At 44.6% G+C, this 24,360-nt stretch overlaps 1 protein-coding gene across 3 annotated transcripts in view; it reads right to left on the bottom strand.

Moving 5' to 3' along the window:
- Positions 1-548: 548 nt before the first annotated feature.
- The window catches only part of SGPP1 (sphingosine-1-phosphate phosphatase 1), a 43,378-nt gene continuing 19,566 nt past the window's right edge, over positions 549-24,360 (bottom strand). For 2 of the 3 annotated variants that reach the window (XM_061612377.1, XM_061612378.1), the window contains 2 exons: positions 14,225-14,314; positions 549-1,832 (listed from right to left, as the gene is read on the bottom strand). In XM_061612377.1, the coding sequence (XP_061468361.1) occupies positions 1,281-1,832; positions 14,225-14,314 (642 nt within the window). In that variant the 3' untranslated portion in view covers positions 549-1,280. The remainder of the gene's footprint in view (positions 1,833-14,224; positions 14,315-24,360) is intronic. The other variant, XM_061612380.1, reaches the window with a different exon arrangement.

Genomic DNA, 24,360 nt, shown 5'->3' with positions numbered 1-24,360 from the left:
AGCAGTTTAGTTGAATACTGCCCAATATGTCACCAGAAGAACATTCCCCAGCCGTCGCCATATTTCTAGTCAGCATGTCAACTATGTTAGGCTTCACGACTTTAGACAGAATATTAACAAAGCACCTAACTTCCGCAGAATGGTCAGCCACATTTAAGTTATCAGTCTTGACATTGTATTGCAGTTGTCTAATACTTTTGGAAAACAGAGATAACCGATAATATGCAAGCCCTGTGCAGGCTTCTTCCAAAGCCAACAATAAGATGACTGATTAATTGGAAATGAGTTTGAAGAAAAAGCATGTGGAAGAATTAATCTGGAGTTAACATCTGCATGATTTGAATTTGTAACTTTTAGTACTCTCTTGCTTTTGGATATAGCATGCCTGTATTATAAATTAAGACAATCAGCAGAAAAATATATGTTCTTCCAACATCGTATGCTGCACTTAAAAATACCTATAAAAAGCAATAAAGCATCAAGTTTACAACCAGGAACACCTATATTCATTTCAGCTCATTCAGTTTTCAAACTTTTAACACAGAAGATAAAATCTCTTATTTTTATTAGTTATGTGGCTAATTACATTTTAAAATATTTGCCTAATTTGGTAAAATTTTAGAATAGTTATGGGCTTTTTTATATACATCACAGTATGTGGTGCTTTTTAATTTAGCAACAGAAAGGCACAATTATCAAGCAAAAGAAAAATACAGTACCTGGATAACTGGTTTGTATTAACAAATAAACATTTTAGAATATGTAAAAGGATCCTAAATACCAGGTTTTCTAAGCCAGATCTCAGTAAGATTTTGGTCCATTAGAATAGCTTCCTTCCTACACAAAACATTTGCGAATGCAGAGACAACAAGCCTTTTCTTCCATAGCAGTTTGTGGTTTAAAGAAACAAACAACTTAGTAAGAAATGGCTTAAACTGAACACAAATAGAACTTTTGGATCAGCTATAAACATAACCAGTTTTAACACATCCAAATAAAGAGAGGGGTACATTTATAGTCTGAGGCATCAAATGTATATATGCATATACATACACAGAGTTTACATTTTGTTACAACAGTAAGACTAGACATGGCATATTCTCAACTAACGCCTCTAGGTCTTTAACTCGATATCAAAGATCTGATCCTTCTTTGCTTGCCATGTACTATTTTAGCAGAGGCAGTACTATCTCACACTGCTTCATTTCTCAGATGGTGTGCCTTCTCTCACAAATGTTAACTGTTCACCTTCCTTCCCATGCTAAGGAAAAGCAACCGCATCAGGACAGACCTATTATGTGAAATAGAGAAGGAATCAAGAAAGTCAGCGAGAATCCCACCATTCCATAGGTAAGATAGCGATAAGGCAGTTCAACTTCCATACGTTGCCGTGCTTGTCGAATATCATCACAAGGTATACGGAAGATTTTACAGGCCAGTGGGATGGTGAGCTTCTTCATGCCCACTCTGGTCAGCAACAGAAGCACCTCTCCAATCAGTAGTCGCAACATGGCTTTTCCAAAGATAGTGACAGTGAGGGAGGGAGACAGTAAGGGAAGCATCTCTGGTGTAGGGTCTGGCATCAGATTCAGCATGTAGATAACGTGAGAACCACATGCAACTCCAGCACCACAGCCCAGGATCTCAGCAGTGTCCCCTCGTGATGTGCTCCAGGTGTCCAGAGTAAAGGAGAAAATCCCCAAGGCAAGATGAAGACTGATGATAATTAGAGGTGCATACTTGCAAGTTAAGTTGAAGCTGTCAACTAGGTCGACAGCTGGAAGGAAGACAGCTAAGATGAGAAGAGCATAAAAGAATCCAGCAAGAACATCCTGTTGTAAAAGGGGGAAAAAAGAGTGAAAAAATATTAATACTATTTTAACACTTAGGGTGGTTTTATATGACAGGGGCTTTTTCAAACTCCCCCCCCTCCCAAGCATGTCTTTTAAAATAGCAAAACATGGATACAGAAAGGAAGGAGGGAGAAATGCTTCAGTGACACCACAATCATTTAAAAAAAAAATCATACATGCATTTCCAGCACAGAACTGCTGGCTGCTTTTCTGGAGGAAAAGCTGTGGATGTTAGCAGGTATCATTTTCTACTAACAAACACAGAAGACTGGTCAGCATGCAAGTTGTCCTCCAAAATACGTGTGCATCATGTGCAACAAGAGGACAATAGTCTTCCACATTTCTGAAAATCTACTGTCTAAGTAAACCTGGGGGGGGAGAGAACCTCCAGCCCAGCAGCATAAGGTGGCCTTTGGGCCTCTCTATTTGGCCTTCAGAATTCTCCTCAGACCACACCCCTCCCTGGCCTTGCTTTATGCCCCAGTGTTTTTGCCTGGTTGGAATATGTCCTCGTACTTTGGTAACACCTCTTGCATGTCTGAATGGAAGAGAGAAAGGCAGTAGAAACAAGCCAATTGTACAAAGATAAAATTTACATTTGTTGCTCCTCCCTTGTTTGCCTCTGGCCCTCTCACCACAGGCATGTGGCCCTCAAAAGGCTGGCCAGAAGGGACTGCACCCCTTGGGCTGAAAAAGGTTCACTATATCTGATGTAAACCATGAGAGAATTCAAAGTAGGACTATTCTCTAGGTATAATACAGAATCCCATATCTAGGTTGTTAGACAAGCCCTTCCAATGTGTTTTTTCTCATGCTTGCATTATTGGAGTGCCTTTATTATATTTTATTCATGCAAGCCGTGCAAATGTGCAGTGTGAAGTCCCTTTGTGCATAGCTGCCAGCAGGGGGCGAGGAAGGGGCTGTATTTATTTCAGGAAGATGGAGAACAGGGAAGTGGAAGGACCAAACCTTTCCTCCAAAAGAAATGGAGTGCCCTAGGCAGCAGCTGCCAGGTACTAAAATTATGCTGATGATAGATCAAAGAGGAGAAAGATTGGTGGACGAGATGTGCTTTTCATACACAAAAATTGGCAAAGTGAGGAGTGCAGATAAGCCCACAGATTTCCCATGCAAAAGAACAGCATTTCTCAAAATCAAAAGCATGAGTTTGAAAGAGCAAGGAAGAAACCCCTCTGCACCATTCATTACTGTCTGTATCTCCTGTGAGAGATTCAACTCTGTGCTACAAAATGAAAAGGAAAGAATAAAACGTTAGCTGAAACAATGTGCAGGGTTTTGCAGTCTTTCCTCTTTCTAAATGAACAAGACAAGAAAAGCTTGCGAGAGAGATAACCTGACCCAACTTAAAAAGGATTCTTGTGCTACACCAGAAGGAAGTTGTACTTCAAAAGTGTATTGTCTTTAAGAGGCACAACGTAAGGAAAACATGTTGCTTTTTTCAAATAGAGCCTTTTTTGGTTCTTCAGAAGGACAGCTTAAAAATACATATGCTTATTTTTTGTTATAGATGCTATATAGCAACTTCTTACAGACGGATATGTTAATATAGCAACTACAGGCCTCTGAACCAAATGTAACATTCACCTAAGAACATAAGGAGAGCCCTGCTGGATCAAACCAAAGGCCTATCTAGTCTAGCATCCCATTTGCCACAATAGCCAAGCAGATGCTCCTGGAAAGACCACAAGCAGGACATGAGTCCAGCAGCACTCCTCCCACTCCACAGCAACTGGTATTCAGAAACAAGTGGTTCCAACTGTGGAACAGCCTCTCCGATGAGGTGCGCCTGGGGCCGACGCTACTATCTTTTCGGCGCCAGGTGAAAACCTTTTTATACTCCCAGGCATTTTAATGTGTGTTTTAATGGTATTTTCATCATTATTTGTATTTTTGGATGTTGTTTGGTTCTTTTATTGTTTGTTTGTTTTGTTTTCTTGATTTATTGTATTTATTGTATTTATATATTGCTTGTTTTTTATCTTTTTGTACACCGCCCAGAGAGCCTTCGGGCTTAGGGCGGTATATAAATTAAATTAAATAAATTAAATAAAAAATAAATAAAATAAATTCTGGAGGCAGTATACCACAATCATGATTAGAAGCCTTTTCCCCCATGGATTGTCTAATTCCTTTTTAAAGCAGCCTACCATGTGGCGATAGGGGCAGCAAAAAAGGCTTTAATGCTGCCTCTATTGCATCCGCAGGGTGCTGTCCTAGGAGGTTGTTCCAAGTGGTCCAGAGCCTTGTCGGTCCAGTTGCCCTGGAGCCGATGGAACAGTCTAAGGCCTCCTGTGACAAATTGGCAAGGCACTTGCGGATAAAATAAATCACATAAAGAGTGCTATTCCGTGCGCTGTGGATACAGTGAGTGAGCCAGAGTCGGCCAGGGGCATCTCGGCGGGTTGGGACTGGTTCCAGCTTCTTCCATCCGAGGAAGTGGACAAGGTGCTTTCAACCTTAAACTCTACCACCTACTTACTTGACCCTTGCCCGTCATGGCTCATTATGAGCTGCAAAGATAGACTGAGCGAGGGGATCAAGGCGGTGGTAAATATGTCCCTGGAAGAGGGAATAATGCCATCAGCCCTCAAGGAGGCAATAATAAAACCAATTCTAAAGAAGCCCTCCTTGGATCCCCAAGTCTTGAACAACATTTGCCCAGTCTCAGATTGACCATTTCTGGGCAAGGTAGTGGAGCAGGTGGTGGCAAAGCAGTTGCAAGCGCACTTGGAGGGAGCAGATTATCTTAAATAAATTAATAATAAATAAATTTAATTTTTGTCTGGCCGAAGCCACTCTAGGCGACGTACAAACTAAAATTCAATAAATTACAATACAATACAGATAAAATACAATAAAATCAGTACGATCATTAATCACAGCAGCATGAAATCAGTTAGGGCGATCAATAGATACTAAAATATCCCAAAAAAGTTAGCCCTCCCCGGAATTCCTGAAGGCCTGTCCAAAAAGCCAAGTTTTTATATATATATATGCCCGGCGAAATATATCCAGGGAAGGGGCATGGCGAAGATCAAATGGGAGGGAGTTCCAGAGAGTGGGGGCCGCCACTGAAAATGCCCTCTCTCTAGTCCCTACCAACCTAGCTGTTTTCGTTGGTGGGACTGAGAGAAGGCCCTGTGTGGCTGATCTGGTTGGGCGGCTTAATTTGTGGTACTGGAGGCGCTCCTTCAGATAAACTGGGCCGAGACCGTATAGGGATTTAAAGGTTAATACCAACACCTTGAATTGGGCCCGGAAAACAACTGGCAGCCAATGTAGGTGAAATAATACTGGCGTGATGTGATCATGGCGGCGGCTGTTTGTAAGCAACCGAGCCGCCGCATTCTGCACCAGTTGTAGTTTCCGGACCGTTTTCAAGGGTAACCCCACGTAGAGCGCATTGCAGTAGTCTAATCGAGAGGTGACCAGGGCGTGTACCACCAGTGGGAGCTGATGAATAGGGAGGTAGGGTTGCAGCCTCCATATGAGATGTAATTGGTACCAAGCTGCCCAGATCACTGCCGAAATCTGAGCCTCCATGGACAGCTTGATCCATTTCAATCCGGCTTCAGGCCTGGACATGGGACTGAAACGGCCTTGGTCGCCTTGGTGGATGACATGAGGAGGGCATTGGATAGGGGTGAATGCACCTTCCTCCTCCTGGATCTGTCAGCGGCTTTTGATACCATTGACCACGGCATCCTCCTGGACCGCCTGGAGAGGCTGGACGCTGGGGGCACTGTACTGCAGTGGTTCCGCTCCTTCCTCTTTTGATACATACCAGAGGGTGGCACTGGGAGATGAGGTTTCAGACCCATGGCCTCTCATTTGTGGGGTGCCACAGGGTTCCATCCTCTCCCCAATGCTATTTAACATCTACGTAAAGCCGCTGGGAGCTATCATCAGGAGATGTGGGCTGCAATGCCATCAGTATGCGGATGACACGCAGGTCTATCTCTCGTTTAAGTCTTCATTGGGGTTGGCTGTGGAAACCCTGTCCAAGTGCCTGGAGTCGGTGAGTGGCTGGATGGGAAGGAATAAGCTGAAGCTGAACCCTGACAAAACCGAGGTACTGTTCGTGGGAGACAAGAGAAGGTTGGGGGATGTTAACTTGGTGCTTAATGGGGTACAATTGCCCCTGAAAGACTAAGTCTGCAGCCTGGGGGTCATTCTTGACTCCCAGCTGTCCATGGAGGCTCGGGTCTCGGCTGTGAGCCGGGCGGCGTTGTATCATCTCCATCTAATACGAAGGCTGTGCCCCTACCTTCCAAACCATCTGCTCCCATGGTGGTACATGCCCTGGTCTCCTCTCGCCTAGACTACTGTAATGTGGTCTACGTGGGGTTACCCTTGAAAACGGTCCGGAAGCTGCAACTGGTACAGAATGCGGCAGCTCGCCTGATTAAGTCAGTGAAAAGACCCTCCGTGGCACAGAGTGGTAAGCGGCGGTAACGCAGCCGAAAGCTCTGCTCACGGCCGGAGTTCAATTCCAACGGAAGGAGGAAGTCGAATCTCCTGTAAAAGGGGTCGAGGTCCACTCAGCCTTCCATCCATCCGTGGTCAGTAAAATGAGTACCCGGCATATGCTGGGGGGTAAAGCAAGGCCGCGGAAGGAACTGGCAATCCCACCCCATATATATGGTCTGCCTAGTAAACGTCGCAAGACGTCACCCTAAGAGTCTGAAACGACTCGCACTACAAGTGCGGGGACACCTTTACCTTTAATTCAGTGAAACAATTTTGAGGGTGTATTTTCATTGGCTTTAAAATATACTGTGCTTTGGATTAATGCACATCCTTGAACTGATTTACAAAAAGAATAAATAATGTGATTGCCCAAGAAGAATTTTTGCCATGGGCAGGATCAGAAAAGTGATCAACATTTTTTTGTGCTGGAGGAACATAAATAAATCTATACTGTTACCAATTAAATAAACACAGAGAGTTACAGGAGAGTTACCCTTTCCAGTCAGGCTTCAGGCCTGGTCATGGGACAGAGACTGCCTTGGTCACCCTGCTTGATGACCTACGCTGGGCATCAGACAGGGGAGTGCATCCCTGTTGGTGCTGCTGGACCTCTCGGCGGCTTTTGATACCATCAACCATGGTATCTTTCTGGATCATGTAGCAGGGACTGGATTGGGAGGCACCATTTCACAGTAGATTTGGCCTACCTGGCAGACAGGTCCCAGAAAGTGTTGGATGTTGTATCTGGCGCAAGCAGATGCCCAGGATGCAGAACAGTATAGTGACAGGCTAGATGCCAGTTGCAGCAATGAGCCGGACAAGCAATAAGTTTTAAGAGTTACTTTACTGACAATATATCACAGCTCTCTCTGTACAAACTCCTCGACCCCCACACTCACACGTGTCTGCTGGCCCTCTATATAGATAAGGCCAGCTGCCCGAGCCTAGGTTGCTTAGCAACGTGTCCTTGAAGATGGCTCAAGCTCTGCCAACTTTCGCTTCTAAGTCACGTAGCTCACTTGTGGAAATTTAACCTCTGCTTTCTCGGTTTAATAGCCAACAATCCCCCACCTTAAATTTCCACATTCAGCCAGTTACATTTCTCTTCCATTTACATGTGTTACATTTTACATGTCATTACATTTACATCATTTGGTTTTATACTTCTGATACATTTCCCTTTATTTCAGTTTACATCACTTTCATTTGTAAGACAGTTACTCCATTGCAATCTCAGCATTATTGTCATTATATTTCATTACTCTTCATGATTTCCATCATCCCACTTTTTCCAGTCACTGAAGTCTATATGTTTAATGGAATTTATTTTAAATCTAACAGGTGGAATACCTTTTGTTGTTCTATCTGATCTGCGTGGTTGTATTTCTGCCTTAGTGTCTGTGTCTGTGTCAGGCGATTCCTCTGTTTCTCTCTCAGAGTTAGAACTCGATTCACTACTGCTGCCTGTTTCTTCTTGTTTTATTGGTACTGTGTCTGCCTGTTCTTGTTCATTACTACCTTCAGTGTTTCCCAACTCCACATATGTTTTCTCTTCCCAATCCTGCTCTATTGCTTGCACGCTTCTGCTTAACACTACAGACCTTTGTTTTGGCAGCCATATTCTGTAATACGTGTTTTCAAATCCCAGCATGTACCCTTTGTCTGCCCTCCTTTGCAGCTTCCCTGTCCTAGTCACAACTGAGAGTATTGTCTATCTATCCCAGTGTTGTCTACTCTAACAGGCAGCACTTCTCCATCACATCTTTCCTATCAGCTGCTAATTGAGATCATTTTAACTTGAGACACCAGAGATTGGACCTTAGACCTTCTGCATATGTTTACCACTGAGCTATGTTCCCTCTCTCCTAATGAAAGAGGGCAAAGTTATAATCAGTTTCATTATTTTACTAGCTCTACTATTTGATCTGAAAGCAAAGTTTATGACCTTATTTATTTAATAGATTCATTTCTATTTATACAGGCAGTAGTGAAGAGGAGGAGAAAAAATGTGCCCAACAATTCTGGTCTCCTGACAAAACAAAAACAGAATGAGGAAAGCAACTTAATAGTTTGTTTTCTGCACACTTTCCTACATAGGTAAGAACACATATATAGAAAACTAAATCTGTGTATGTCACATAATTTTAAACAAATTATAAAAATAGTCAGCATAGTATTAACTTTCTACATGTATACATTAAATAATGTTTTCAACAATGGTATCTTATACTAAATCAGCTAATCAGAGTATCAGAGAAATTCTTCATGTTGGTAGAAGGGATGTGACCAGGGACATTTTACAACAGAATTAATGGACATCTTTTTACACCCATAATACAGTATTTCTTTATTCTTTTCCTTTAATTCTCTAAAGGGTGGTATAAGAAATTAAGGCTAGACTAGTGACATATAATACTAATCTCAGCTAGAGAGGTAAGAGCTATATATTAGGAAAATTGTAATCATCCTATCAGAGAATATTATCAAAGTGAAAAATGTAAAGTGCTGGAATTGATGTAAAAAGGTGGCAGAGCAAGCAATTAATTTTAATAAATGGACATTCTCTGCAGCTTTTTGGACTGTTCAAACTCATCAGGAATATTCAGTAGACTGGTTCACTAGCACTTAGGCCTAATATAATGTTAAAAAGTCAATGTGATACTACCGTATATTCCGGCGTATAAGACGACTGGGCGTATAAGACGACCCCCAACTTTTCCAGTTAAAATATAGAGTTTGCGATATACTCGCCGTATAAGACTACCCCTGCTTATGACATGCAAGCGATGTACCTTACTGGCGATTGGCTGGTTGTTGTATACAAAGCAGGGGATTTGAACCCCAGCCTTCCAGGTCTTAATCCAATTCTCTAACCACTATACCCCACTAGCATAAAATAAAACTCGGCATACATCCTAACCGCTACACCGCGCCACATAAAATGAAACAAAACCTAGCTAGGGGACAGGGTGGTACAGAGTGAAACAAGTGCCAGGGATGAGTTGGGTGTTTTTAAGCTCCACACCCTAAAAATGAGATTATGACATCAGCCTGTGCTGGCACCTTTTAACTTTGGAATAGTCTACTGCACAAAACACTAGTCCCTATGATTGCCATTGCTTCTTTTTAGCCTGCATCGCAGCCTCCCCTGCCCTGGTGCCCACCAGATGTTTCGGACTACAACTCCCAACTGTGCTGGCTGGGAGTGGTTGTGCAAAACATCTAGAGGGCCCTGGGTTGGCAGAGGGTGCTGTGCCCCAAACATTTCCATTTCCAGGCCGATTCTAACAGAACCACCACACTGCAAATTCAAACAGCTTAGCTTAAGAAAAAGCATACAGAATTGCCATGACTTTGCCCACATGCCCTGCATTTAAACACACACAGATTCAGCTTCCCCTGCTGCCTTCCAAGGTCTTAGCGATCAAGTTAGCTTGGACAGACCTAGCTGCAACAATTCTCTTTTCACAAACAAGGGGGGGGGAGACAAAAATAAATAACCAAGCCCAAAACACACACACAGGGAACAGAATAAGAATTGCTAACTTATTTCGGGGAGCTGCAGTGCATTCAATTTGCAAAAAAATGTATCTATAGTGGGTGGCAAAGATTTGGTGTAGGCCTCAAGAGGAGACGGGCACTTCCTGGATCTAACAGAGAGGGGGAAGGAAAGAAGAAATTGAGCCAGGGAGAATGCACACTTGGGGGAAGGTGGACTTAAAATATTCCACGGGGATGCAACATATTTTGGGAAGGCAAGCAGAAGCATCTCCCAATAAAAATAATAATAGAAAAGAGCTATCATGCACAAACATGGCTTTCAGGCACTGATGGGCGGTGGGGACACCATCCACAATCTTAGCTGAACAGGGCTAAACAAACAGAACATTGTCCCAACCACAATGGCCCAATCACCAGCAAAAACCAGAGAGATGACCCCTCCCCAGCTAGCAACAGTGTTGGACATTCAGGGGGCGGAGGGAGAAAAACATACATAATACCTCCTATCTCCCCCTTTTTTTGGCTAAACATTTGTAGTCAGCTGCAAAGAACTCTTCCATTTCTCAAAACACCAAAGGCCTTTAACAAAAATCTGCTTCCCCATCCCAGAGAAACAACACAAGCTGGGAAGAAGGGGGGAGGTCGGGGTTCTCCCCCCAAAAAACCCCTAAGTTAAAAAAAAACTTTATCCAACCACAATCTTTTTCATATATATTTTTAAAAGATTTTTTTAAAAGGAAGAGAAAACAAAAGGGGGGGCTTATAGATTTGAGGGGAGGGGAGAAGACCTGGAAAGGGCCCCCACCCTCTATAGAATAGGATTTCTGAGAAACAGCATCAAAAAGGAGGGAAGGGAATGATCATTACTCTAATTTTCCAAGAAGAAAATGAACACCAGTGTTGTTTCTGCAGCAATGAATCAGATCCGTGGGGAAGGGGGGGCTGTGAATTTACACTGCCCCCCCAAATCTCCTTATAAAAATTACCGTAGTCGGGGGCGGGGAATGCACAGCTCAAGGAACACACCCGGCCTCAAAGTAAGTTTAGCTATTAAAAGCAGCTTGCCCAGAGCTTCACGGCCACGATCCCACACACCTTTACTTGGAAGTAACCGCCCTTGAACATAGCGGGGCTTCCTTCCAAGTAGGCTGCAAAATCCTAAGCGTCTGGGGTGGGGGATCCCCCTTACCTCCGAGTAAACGTGCAGAGGGCTGGGCTGCTAACGGGATGAGTCGATGCGAAAAGTTCACCTTGGCAGGCGAGGGGGGGGGCTTCTTTACTTCCGAATAAAGGCGATTCCCGCCGGGCTTTGCTTGGGAGTGAAGAAGCCCCCGGGGGGCTTACTTTAGAGTAACGATGCAGCAGAACTGGGCGGCGCAAACTCTTTCGAGCATGAATTTCCTTGGGGAAAAAACGCCTAAGCGCTCCATGCAATCAAAAGCAGGACTGGACCCAACCTTGGCCACAAAGTAGGCCTGCTGAAATCAACAGGCACGGCCGGGCTCCGTTAGTTTCAGTGGGTCTCCTCTGGAGTAGAACTTTCCTGGAGGCCAGCCCGCAGCCGATCACACATTTCCCAACTCTAATTCGAGGGAGACCGCGTCACCCCAGCCATGCCTACTCGGAAGTAAGTCCTCTTGACTTTCACGGGGCTTACTCCCAGGTAAGCGGGGTCACGAGCGCCGCCCCAGTCAGGCTCAGAAGAGACAAACATTCACACACCCCATTTGAAACCGATGGGCTCAAGTCTACTCTAAAAGTAACTTGAATTGTTGGATAACCCCCATAAGCATTTTCCCGTTAAAGGAAAGAAAAGAGACCGATCCAACTTAATATTTTGCTCACCCGATGAAGGAGAGAAAGAGAAGATGGGGAGGGGGAAGGACGGAGGGGAAAAGGAAGGTCACCCCCCACTCACCCTCTCCGACCCCAAATGGCTTAAAAGAAACGTGCCTGGCGCAGACCCGTTGAAATTAACAAGTCTAGTCAGTTTCACCAGAGGAAGCAGAATTGCTCCAGACTGGCCTGCTTTGGCTAATCTTTTCCTGAACCCAAAACGGCGTTGGAAGAAGGAAGGATTGGACAGGAGGGGGACGCTGAAGGAAGGAAAGTGGGGGGGGGGGAGAGAGAGACTTGCTGCAAGGAGGAGAGAGCTCTAGTTCCTTACACTCACGTTTGGCAGGAAGTCAAATGGATATATAATATATATATTCCCCTTTCTTTCTCCGGCGCCCGGTTTAATTGATTTTTTTTGCGGGGGGGGGAGGGATGAGGGAGGGTCTCTTCTGCGGCTTCCCACACGGCGGTGGCGCTGCAATGGCGCCTGAAACGCAGCGCCTCCGCCGCCTGCCCTCCGCGTAGCCCCGTCAAGAGGACCCAGGAGATCGGGGCTCCAATACCCCCTGCCGCTTTGCCAGGAGGCTCACCGGGGACCCTAAGTCGGGCCCTCCCTGCGGCCGCTGGATCACGCCCTTCGCCCAGCACCTGCCCTCCTCCCCGGGGCCAAGCAGACTTGGGCGCAGAAGGGCTTCCTTGGATCCAGCAGCGACCTCCAGCCATCTCGCCCGCCCCCGAGCTCCAGCCCCCACATGCCGGGCCTGACGCAGCTGCGCTCGCTCAGCGGCGGCCCGAACAAGGAGCTCCAGCAACTTCTTCCCTGCCGCTCGGCAAGCCGGGGGCAGTAGGGAGCCAAGCGGCCGGCTCCCTCGGGGCAGCCTTCGGGTATATGCAGGGAGGAGATGGAGGCGCCCCTTCCCCTCTAAGCCGTGACCATTGGCCGCTACTGCAGCTTTGTTGTGTCTCGGAAATGTTCCACGCCGCTCGCTGACCCTCCCCCCGGCCCCTCTGATTCAGCCCCGCCGTCCGTCCTCCCGCCTGCGTCATCCCGGCCTGGCCTCTGGCTCGGCAGCTATTTTTCAGCACCCGGCGTATAAGACGACCCCCGACTTTGGAGAAGATTTTCCGGGGTTAAAAAGTCGTCTTATACGCCGGAATATACGGTATGGCTTTTCAGATGCAAAACTAAACCAGGAGAAAATAAAAAACTTCCACTAATCAGTTCTCCATCATGTAGGGTGACCACTAATCACCAAAAAGACAGAACATGAGGACAGCAATTTGCATATGCTAATTTATATGTAGAGATACAAACTGAGAAGAGTTTACTATCATTTAGAAATGCAATACATCTCATGATAAAAGAGGATTAGACAGATTCATGGAGAAAAATGTTATCAGTGGCTACTAGCCATGATGCCTATGCTCTGCTTCTATGGGTGAAGATGGTATGCATCTAAATACCAGTTGCTGGAAACCACAGAAGGGGAGAAAGAACTTGTGCTCAGGTCCTTGTGGGTTTCCCATGGGCAACTGGTTGGCCACTGTGAGAACAGGATGCTGGACTTGATGGGCCACTGGCCTGATCCAGCATCGTCTTCTTATGATAGTGGGGAAAACTGTGACCAGGTGACCTGTAAGTCTGCTCAGTCTGCTATCCAGTTGGTAACTGATGATGGTCAACTTCTTGACCCCTGCTCTCCCTTTTTATGGCTGTTTATCTTTAAACCTGACAGGCCTTCAAACAGAGGAGTCTCTTCGGCAAATTAGTACACATGGCCACCCTACCAGGTCAGCCATTATGTGGCAGCAGCCATTACATCAAGCTACCAGGTTGTGGATGGGGAGAGAAGAGATATTGCACAGCACAGCTGAGAGACCAGCAACTTTTGGCTCCTCTTCTTCTTTAACCTCAGTGGGTCATTAGAAGAACTTACAACTAAGAAATGGTACACAAGTTTGCTTATTTCCTCCTCACTCTCAATCCCTTTTGAGTAATGTCTTTTAGAGTGTAAGTCCGAAGGTAGGACTATCATGCTCAATCTGGAAGCCATTTTAGCAATCGTGATTTAGAGCAGGGTAACATAACACTATTTCATGGTTTAGCATTCTATCTGAACTAGCCCACTGATAAAAGCCCAGGTTAGCAACTAGCTGTGCTGGAGCAATACTCTAAGCAAGCAGGGGCAGCAGGCCAAGGGCTCACGCTCCTTAAAGTGGCCTGCTAGCAAATCTGAATGTCAATGTTACCATTACACACCTAGGCTTTGACTTAATCAAAGTCCTTAAGAGGTTGATCCCTATTTTAAGTAGGACATTTGGGAAATGTTTTGTTTCTATAATACTAAAGATAGATGTAACTGTATTTCAATGGAACTTGGAACTATAATTAGATCTTCCAATAAATACCAAATTTGGTCACTGGAACTGCACATGAGACTCATACCTCAGCTCATGTTCGTTCTAATGCAGCGGGATAAGACAAACACTACTTGCATGAAAGTGGTTTTTTGAAAAATATATATCTTGTAACATTATCTTACCAGAATTGAATGCATTCCCATGTATATTCGGCTAAAGCAAACCAGAGAACACCAGCAGATGACAAGAATCAGGCCATGTATCAAAGGATACTGGAGAGGAAAAAGAAGAGACTACATTGGACCATTAGAAATGAACATTTTATTGCCAAGTCATTTTCAATAGAATATTTATTTTAAATATATAAACTGCTTGCTGAAAAAATAGCTTCAAGGCCATTTACAATAAGAACCGTAAGGCACAAGAATACAATACATATATATTCAAGAAAGCACTCAAATAAAATAAATAAAAATGAAATGGAACAGGCAAAAATCAATGATGGTTAAAAAGTAAGCAAAGAAAAAAAACAAGTAAATGCAGTCGATGGCAATTTTGAAAAAGGCCAGATTTAATTAAACCCCACTGAAGGCATGAAAGGACAGGATAGACTTGCCCTGGTAAAAGATAACAGAGGACATCAGCCAAATATGTTGAGGGAACGTGTAGTCACATGATTTGGCTACCATGACCAAGAAAAGCTGTATTTCTAGTAGCAGCATTATATCTGCCTGGGCTAGATTCTGAAGAAATATCTGGCTCAGATGTGAAAAAATCCCAAAGTCCAAATCCCCACACTGCATGAAGCTTATCAGTGTAATATGCTTGATGTGATGATAACATAAAACTCAATGAGTCAAAAGTATGTCAAATAAGAAAACAGAAGCAAAATAAATCAAGACTTTCAGCTGCTTGCTATTATATCCACAAATTACTTATAAGTGCACACATTTTTGCTAGTCTTGGCACAGGCAGAGATACGCCTGGCACCTTCTTTGTTATCTTTTCGGCGCCAGGTAAAGACCTACCTCTTTGCCCAGGCATTTTAAATTTTAAATTTAAATTTAATTTTCATTTATTTTAATTTTATTTTTTGTTTTTAAAAATGTTTTTTATTGTATTGTACTCATACCCACATGTATTTTAATCTGTTTTTACCTTGTTGTACACTGCCCTGAGAGCTTTTGCCTGAGGCAAAAGAAATGCAAGAAGACAATAAGGGATGCTAAAAAAGAATTTGAGGAGCACATTGCTAAGAACATAAAAACCAACAACAAAAAATTCTATAAATACATTCAAAGCAGGAGACCATCTAGGGAGACAATTGGACCCTTGGATGATAAGGGAGTCAAAGGTGTACTAAAGAACGATAAGGAGATTGCAGAGAAGCTAAATGAATTCTTTGCATCTGTCTTCACAGTGGAAGATATAGGGCAGATCCCTGAACCTGAACTAACATTTGCAGGAAGGGATTCTGAGGAACTGAGACAAATAGTGGTAACAAGAGAGGAAGTTCTAAGCTTAATGGACAATATAAAAACTGACAAATCACCGGGCCCGGATGGCATCCACCCGAGAGTTCTCAAAGAACTGAAAGGTGAAATTGCTGATCTGCTAACTAAAATATGTAACTTGTCCCTTGGGTCCTCCTCCGTGCCTGAGGACTGGAAAGTGGCAAATGTAATGCCAATCTTCAAAAAGGGATCCAGAGGGGATCCCGGAAATTACAGGCCAGTTAGCTTAACTTCTGTCCCTGGAAAACTGGTAGAAAGTATTATTAAAGCTAGATTAACTAAGCACATAGACCCAGTGCTTGCAGGAGGAAGAGACCATCGCCCAAGGGAAGGAGAGGCGGCGGCGGCGGCTGCGGCTGCTGCTGCGGCGGCGGCTGCTGCTGCTGCTGCTGCTGCTGCTGCTGCTGCTGCTGCTGCTGCTGCGGGACCACCACCTCCACCACCCTTCCCTGAGGGACTTCTGCCTGGCAGGACCAGGCCCCAGGTACCCAGCCAGCCAGGACTGATTCTTACCACCTGTCCCTCTCTGGAGGGATACATAAGCCGGCTGGCTGAGGTGGCCTGGGAGACCCAGTGCCTGCAGGAGGAAGAGACCATCGCCCAAGGGAAGGAGAGGTTGCTGCTCTTGCTGCTTTATTTCTGGGTGCTTATATGAATGCATGTTGTGAGTGAGTGTGTATTTTATGTATTTGAGTTTTTTGTATTTTTCTTTTTGTATTTATAGTTTATAATGTGCCTGGGGAAGAGATCTTTCCATCTAGCGGGAAGACATGAGGGGGCCCCAATTGCCGTAGTGACGGGCAGAGGGAGGTATGGTGTTATGAGAAGGACGTGCCAGGTAAGGGGAACGCGGGTCAGACATGTTGTGGCTGTGCCTTGTTCCGGTCCTTCTCATACCCACAGGGTTGTTGGTTGTCCTCTCAGCCAACTCTCAGATCTCCAGCTGCTGCTTTTTAATGCCAGATCGGTTCATAATAAAAAACCCCTCGTCCATGATTTGATTATGGACGAGGCAGCCTATCTGGCATGCATAACCGAGACCTGGGTGGGCGAACAGGGAGGAGTTAGTCTCTCCCGGATCTGCCCACTGGGGTATTTGGTTCAGCATCATGGTAGATCTGAGGGTCGGGGAGGTGGGGTTGCTGTGGTCTATAAGAGTTCCATCTCACTCACCAAGCACCATGTCCATACAACTACTGGTCTGGAATGTTTGCACCTTGTGTTGGGCCAGAGGGACAGACTAGGAATCCTTTTGGTGTACCGCCCACCTTGCTGCCCAGTGGCTTCCTTAACTGAGTTGATGGAAGTGGTCTCGGAGGTATTGTTGAGATCCCCTAGACTATTAGTACTGGGGGATGTCAACATTCATGCCGAGGCTACTTTGTCTGGGGCGGCTCAGGACTTCATGGACTCCATGACAACCATGGGGCTGTCCCAATATGTTAGTGGCCCAACACATATATCGGGGCATACACTCGACCTTATTTTTGTTACTGGACATGGGGATAGTGATCTGGATGTGGGGAGTTTTACATCTCTCCTGTTGTCATGGACAGATCACTGCTTGCTGAAGTTTAGACTTTCAGCGACCTTTTCCCTCTGCAAGGGTGGGGGACCTATTAAATTGGTCCGCCCCCGGAGACTAATGAATCCTGAAGGTTTTCAAAGGGCTCTGGGGGATTTTCCGGCTGATAGGACCGGCGCTCCTGTTGAAGCCCTGGTTAATCTGTGGAATGCGGAGATGGCCCGGGCTGTCAACACGATCGCTCCTGCGCGCCCTCTCCTTTGCAGAGCTCATTCAGCTCCTTGGTATACTCCAGAGTTGAGGGCGATGAAGCAAGATAGGAGGCGGCTTGAGCGGAGATGGAGACGAACTCCTGATGAATGCAACTATACGCTGGTTTGTGCTTTCACCAAGCAGTATATAGGAGCGGTGAGGGCGGCGAAAAAACAATATTTCGCCGCCACTATTAAGGCATCTCTCTCCCGCCCAGCGGAGCTTTTTAGAGTTGTCCGAGGGCTACTCCATCTAGGCCTTCAGGACACTGTAGATACTTCGGTGGCCCGCTGCAATGAGTTTGCTGAGCACTTCCAGCATAAGATCTTACGCATTCGTCGGGACCTAGACTCTCATTTTATAGCAGTTAACCCTAGTGAGGTGTCTGGTGCACAGTCTTATCATGTTTTGTTGGATGAGTTTCAGTCGGTTCAGTTCGAGGACGTGGACAAGGTGCTTGGACAGGTACGTGCAACCACTTCGGTACTAGATCCTTGCCCCTCTTGGCTAATAAAAACTGGCAAGGAGGGAACAGTTGGCTGGGCCAGGGAAGTGATAAATGCCTCCTTGCGAGAGGGAGTGGTCCCTGGCTGTCTGAAGGAGGCAGCAGTGAGACCACTCCTGAAAAAGCCTTCCCTGGACCCAGAGGATTTCAGCAGCTACAGACCAGTGGCAAATGTTCCATATCTCGGCAAGATCTTGGAACGAGTGGTTGCTGACCAGCTCCAGGCGCTATTGGATGAAACCAATTATCTAGATCCATTTCAATCGGGTTTCAGGCCCGGTTTCGGCACTGAGACGGCCTTGGTCGCTCTGTTTGATGATCTATGTCAGGAGAGAGACAGAGGGAGTGTAACTCTGTTGATTCTCCTTGATCTCTCAGCGGCTTTTGATACCATCGACCATGGTATCCTTCTGGAGAGGCTTGCGGAGTTGGGAGTTGGAGGCACTGCGTGGCAGTGGTTCCGCTCCTACTTGGCGGGCCGTCTCCAGAAGATAGTGCTTGGGGAACATTGCTCGACACTGTGGGTACTCCAATGTGGGGTCCCGCAGGGTTCGGTTTTGTCTCCCATGCTTTTTAACATCTATATGAAGCCGTTGGGTGCGGTCATCAGGAGTTTTGGAGTGCATTGTCACCAGTACGCTGATGACATGCAGCTCTACTTCTCCTTTTCATCTTCCTCAGGTGAGGCGGTCAATGTGCTGAACCGTTGCCTGGACGCAACAATGGACTGGATGAGAACTAACAAACTGAGTCTCAATCCTGATAAGACTGAGATGCTGTTGGTGGATGGTTTTTCCAATCAGATGGTGGATACATATCCTGTCCTGGATGGGGTTACACTCTCCCTAAAGGAACAGGTTCGTAGTCCGGGAGTCGTTATAGACTCTTCCCTGTCACTTGAGGCTCATGTAGCCTCTGTGGCACGGAATGCGTTCTACCAACTTCGATTGGTAGCCCAGCTACGTCCCTACCTGAGTAAGGAGGATCTTACATCAGTAGTACATGCTCTGGTAACCTCACGTTTGGATTACTGTAATGCGCTCTACGTAGGGCTACCTCTGAAGACGGTTCGGAAGCTACAGCTGGTGCAAAATGCGGCGGCCAGACTGCTAACAAGAACGAAGCGGTCTGACCATATAACACCTGTTTTGGCCCGCTTGCACTGGCTTCCAATATGCTTCCGGGCCAAATTCAAAGTGTTGGTATTAACCTATAAAGCCTTATACGGCGCGGGACCTCAATATCTGTCGGAATGCCTCTCCCGCTATGAACCGGCTCGTACACTATGGTCTGCTACGAAGGCCCTCCTCCGGGCCCCGACTCATAGGGAGGCCCGGAGGGCAGTGACAAGATCAAGGGCCTTCTCAGTGGTGGCCCCCGAACTATGGAATAGTCTCTCCGAGGAGGTTCACCTGGCGCCAACACTATCATCCTTTCGGCGCCAGGTTAAAATCTTTCTCTACTCCGAGGCATTTTAATTTTTTGTTAATGATTGTAATGTTTGTAATTTGATTTTAGCCTTTGCTGTTTTTAGACTGTGAAATTTGATTTTAGACTGATGTTTTGTATTATATTGTATTTTATTGTATCTATGTTCACCGCCCAGAGAGCTATTGCTAGTCGGGCGGTATATAAGTTTTAAAAATAAATATAAATAAATAAATAGAAGAACAAGTCTTGCTGAAGCAGAGCCAGCATGGCTTCTGCAAGGGAAAGTCCTGTCTCAGTAACCTATTAGAATTCTTTGAGAGTGTCAACAAGCATATAGATAGAGGTGATCCAGTGGACATAGTGTACTTACGACTTTCAAAAAGCGTTTGACAAGGTACCTCACCAAAGGCTTCTGAGGAAGCTTAGCAGTCATGGAATAAGAGGAGAGGTCCTCTTGTGGATAAGGAATTGGTTAAGAAGCAGAAAGCAGAGAGTAGGAATAAACGGACAGTTCTCCCAATGGAGGGCTGTAGAAAGTGGAGTCCCTCAAGGATCGGTATTGGGACCTGTACTTTTCAACTTGTTCATTAATGACCTAGAATTAGGAGGGAGCAGTGAAGTGGCCAAGTTTGCTGACGACACTAAATTGTTCAGGGTTGTTAAAACAAAAAGGGATTGCGAAGAGCTCCAAAAAGACCTCTCCAAACTGAGTGAATGGGCGGAAAAATGGCAAATGCAATTCAATATAAACAAGTGTAAAATTATGCATATTGGAGCAAACAATCTTAATTTCACATATACGCTCATGGGGTCTGAACTGGCGGTGACCGACCAGGAGAGAGACCTCGGGGTTGTAGTGGACAGCACAATGAAAATGTCGACCCAGTGTGCGGCAGCTGTGAAAAAGGCAAATTCCATGCTAGCGATAATTAGGAAAGGTATTGAAAATAAAACAGCCGATATCATAATGCCGTTGTATAAATCTATGGTGCGGCCGCATTTGGAATACTGTGTACAGTTCTGGTCGCCTCATCTCAAAAAGGATATTCTAGAGTTGGAAAAGGTTCAGAAGAGGGCAACCAGAATGATCAAGGGGATGGAGCGACTCCCTTACGAGGAAAGGTTGCAGCATTTGGGGCTTTTTAGTTTAGAGAAAAGGCGGGTCAGAGGAGACATGATAGAAGTGTATCAAATTATGCATGGCATTGAGAAAGTGGATAGAGAAAAGTTCTTCTCCCTCTCTCATAATACTAGAACTCGTGGACATTCAAAGAAGCTGAATGTTGGAAGATTCAGGACAGATAAAAGGAAGTACTTCTTTACTCAGCGCATAGTTAAACTATGGAATTTGCTCCCACAAGATGCAGTAATGGCCACCAGCTTGGATGGCTTTAAAAGAAGATTAGACAAATTCATGGGGGACAGGGCTATCAATGGCTACTAGCCATGATGGCTGTGCTGTGCCACCCTAGTCAGAGGCAGCATGCTTCTGAAAACCAGTTGCCGGAAGCCTCAGGAGGGGAGAGTGTTCTTGCACTCGGGTCCTGCTTGCGGGCTTCCCCCAGGCACCTGGTTGGCCACTGTGAGAACAGGATGCTGGACTAGATGGGCCACTGGCCTGATCCAGCAGGCTCTTCTTATGTTCTTATGTTCTTGTTGCTATAGGGCGGTCTAAAAATGTAATAAAATAAAATAAATAAATAAATAAACAGGTTATGGAGAACAAATTGAATTCTTTCAGCTGAGTTGATAAAGCTATCTCTTAAGGAAAGAAACAGAACAAAGCTATTTTCAAGATTTCTGGAGACCCTTCATGCAGAAATTTTTACAAATGGCAACAGGTAAAAATAGGAGAGCCAGTATGCATTTAACCTATCCACAAAGGCACAAAGCAATAAAAATTAAAGGCAATACAAAAGACTGATAAAAGTAAAAACAAAGCACTTGATTTAACCTTATCGACCTATTCTTAAAGGTGTCATAAAATTCAAGTGCACAGCATGGCAAATAAATTTACAAGTTAGCCCAGAAATTTATTGTGAACTTTCCATTTACTCCCATGGCATCTATTGGATTATACATCTCTTGAAGACGTTTTTATGCTGAAAGGCCTATGGAGTTGTTTAAAATATTCTTGAGTACCCAGTCATTTTATGCTTGTTCTATTTTGCTTTTAAAGATTTTTATATTGTTATGGAAAAATGGAAATGGACTGCCTTCAAGTCAATCCTGACTTATGGCTACCCTGTGAATAGGGTTTTCATGGTAAGCGGTGAACTTTGACAGTTATATGGTTAGAAAACAAATCAAAGTTTTGTAGTGTAGACATAACCTTAGGATATACTACTTGAAAAGTGAAATGGACTGCCTTCAAGTCGATCCCGACTCATGGCAACCCTAGGAATAGGGTTTTCTGGTAAGCAGTATTCGGAGGAAGTTTACCATTGTCTACCTCTGAGGCTAGTCCTCCCCAGCTGGCTAGAGCCTGCTCAGCTTGCCACAGCGGCACAAGGCAGCCCCTCCCTTGTCCGCAACTGCCAGCTGGGGGGCAACTGGGCTCCTTGGGACTATTTATTTTATTATTTATTATTTCAATTTATATACCGCCCTTAGCAGAATAGCTCTCAGGGCGGTGAACAAACAAGATAAAATACAATATATCATAGTAAAAAATCACAAAAACATGTACAAACAAACAACAGAAAGCACAACAAAAACGAAATACAACACAAATTAAGAAGGATACATATTAAAAGTAGAAAGATTAAGAAAATTAAAAGATTAAAATGCCTGGGAGCATAAAAAGGTCTTTACCTGGCGCCGGAAAGATAGAAGTGTAGGCGCCAGGCGTACCTCTTCGGGGAGCTTGTTCCACAACTCAAGGGCCACCACAGAAAAGGCCCTAGATCTAGTAACCACCCTCCGGGCTTCCCGATGAGCTGGTACCTGGAGGAGGGCCTTAGATTCTGAACGAAGTGAACGGGTAGGTTCATAGCGAGAGAGGCGTTCCACAAGGTATTGAGGTCCCACGCCGTGTAAGGCTTTATAGGTCAAAACCAGCACCTTGAATCTCGCCCGGAAGCAAATAGGGAGCCAGTGCAGACACGCCAGAATAGGTGTTATATGCGAAGACCGACTGGTCCTCGTCAATAGTCTGGCAGCCGCGTTCTGCACCAGCTGAGGCTTCCGAACTGTCTTCAAGCTTGCCCACGGCTGCACAGGTGGCAGGGCACATAACCCCTGAGCCACTCACTTTGGGGGTGATCTTTAGCTGGCCCTTGACACCCAGGAGACACGAGTGGGGATTTGAACTCACAGACTCTGGACTCCCAGCCAGGCTCTCCTCCCCACTGTGCCATACCAGCTGTTTATATTGTTATACACAGCCCTAATGTTTTGTGAGAGGACAGTATAAAAATAACAATACAATAAATATATACTAACAGATTTTGTAGGATGGAAGTGTTTGTTTATATAAATGAATGGCTTAGATGTAGCTCATACAATAAAAATGGCATCATCCCCAGCAGTAACACGATTTATACTCTAGACACCTTCGTGAATCTTTGAAGAATATTTACATCAACCTATCACAAAAAGTGAGTGCAAAATACTCGTGTAGGTTTAACTTCAACAAGAGTCAATCTTTTCAAGAATATTTAACATTGCCAGAAGCAATCAAAGATCTGGGTATACACTGTAACAAGATAGTTACATTCACAATATGAGTGGAACATTGGAAAGCTGTGCTCAGTAAACATAGAATGGGTGAAACTTCTCAGCATTGCTCACTGCAAAGTAAGCATAAAAAGAGAGCAACCACCTGCACCAATTATTTATGTTATTAAAATAATCCAGGGTCATTTTGCACATTAAATAGGGCAAGCAAGGTTTGCTGTCAAGTATACGCACAGTTGTGGCTCCCAGCGAGCATACCTGTAACAGGACCAAGGTAGGCCTGCGTATCACAATTAGATATCACTATTATTGTGCACACCTGTAACAGACCCAAGGTAGGTCTGCATATCGCATTTTACATTTTGGTGTATCTTTGGAATTCATCTAAAGACACCAGCTAAAGAGAAAGTGCTCTTTCCTTTAGACACAGCTTTGTAGATGTTGCTATGATGTAAACAAACAAAAAAAACCAAATACCCCACTAGGTTCTGTTCAACAGTGCTCATGAGGAACGCCTTTTAGGGCAGCAATAATTAGTTACTTTGAATTAAAAACAAGTAGTGCGTACACTTTTTCCAAATTTACTCTCCAGAAATGAGCTTGAGTACAAAATGCATTCCCATTTGTGGGAATAGGTGACAATGCATACATCCAATCCAGTCCAGCAACATCTGCAGGAGTATAAGTTGTAATTGTGGGTTTTTTAAATAATGTTGTAATTGCTGTTTTTTTAAATAATGTTATTTGTTATTTAATTTTTGTAAATTGTATTGCCTTCATTGATGTATTTTTATACTTGTGCTTATTTTTTTGTAAGCTGCTTTGAGGGCCCTTTGGCCAAAAGGCGGGGTAGAAATAATAATAATAACAACAACAACAACAACAATAATAAATACAAGGGTTCCAGATGAAATTCTCTCCCAGTATTAACTGAATCTGTACAGGGGCTTGTAGGAAATCTCCTTTTACGTTGCCTGGGTAAGGGAATGCAGCTGCTTTCCAAACCATGGCTTGCTAATCAGGTAGTTACATAAACTGGGTCTAATTCTCCATCTTTGGAGATCTAGTCGTGATTGTAGGTGTTGCTACCACTCACCATATGCTCAGAGGCACATGTTACCAAATTCTTCTAAGCTACACAGGAAGTGGATTGGACTGTGAAAGACCAACCCAAATTCTGTTTGCATTTTTACCAATGTACAGGGCAGTACAATATCTCAGATATTGCGAAGTTCTACACTTAGGGGGGAAAAAACCAAATGCACAGTTATAAGATGGGGGATACTTGGCTCAGCAATACAACATGTGGCAAGGATCTTGGAATTGTCGTTGATCACAAGCTGAATATGAGCCAACAGTGTGATGTGGCTACAAAAAAGGCAAATGCTATATTAGGCTGCATTAACAGAAGTA

Source organism: Rhineura floridana, chromosome 2 (assembly GCF_030035675.1).
Source record: "Rhineura floridana isolate rRhiFlo1 chromosome 2, rRhiFlo1.hap2, whole genome shotgun sequence".
NCBI classification, from domain to species: Eukaryota; Metazoa; Chordata; class Lepidosauria; order Squamata; family Rhineuridae; genus Rhineura; species Rhineura floridana.
The sequence above is the reverse complement of the archived record's forward strand: the minus strand, read 5'-3'. Positions and strand labels throughout refer to the sequence as shown.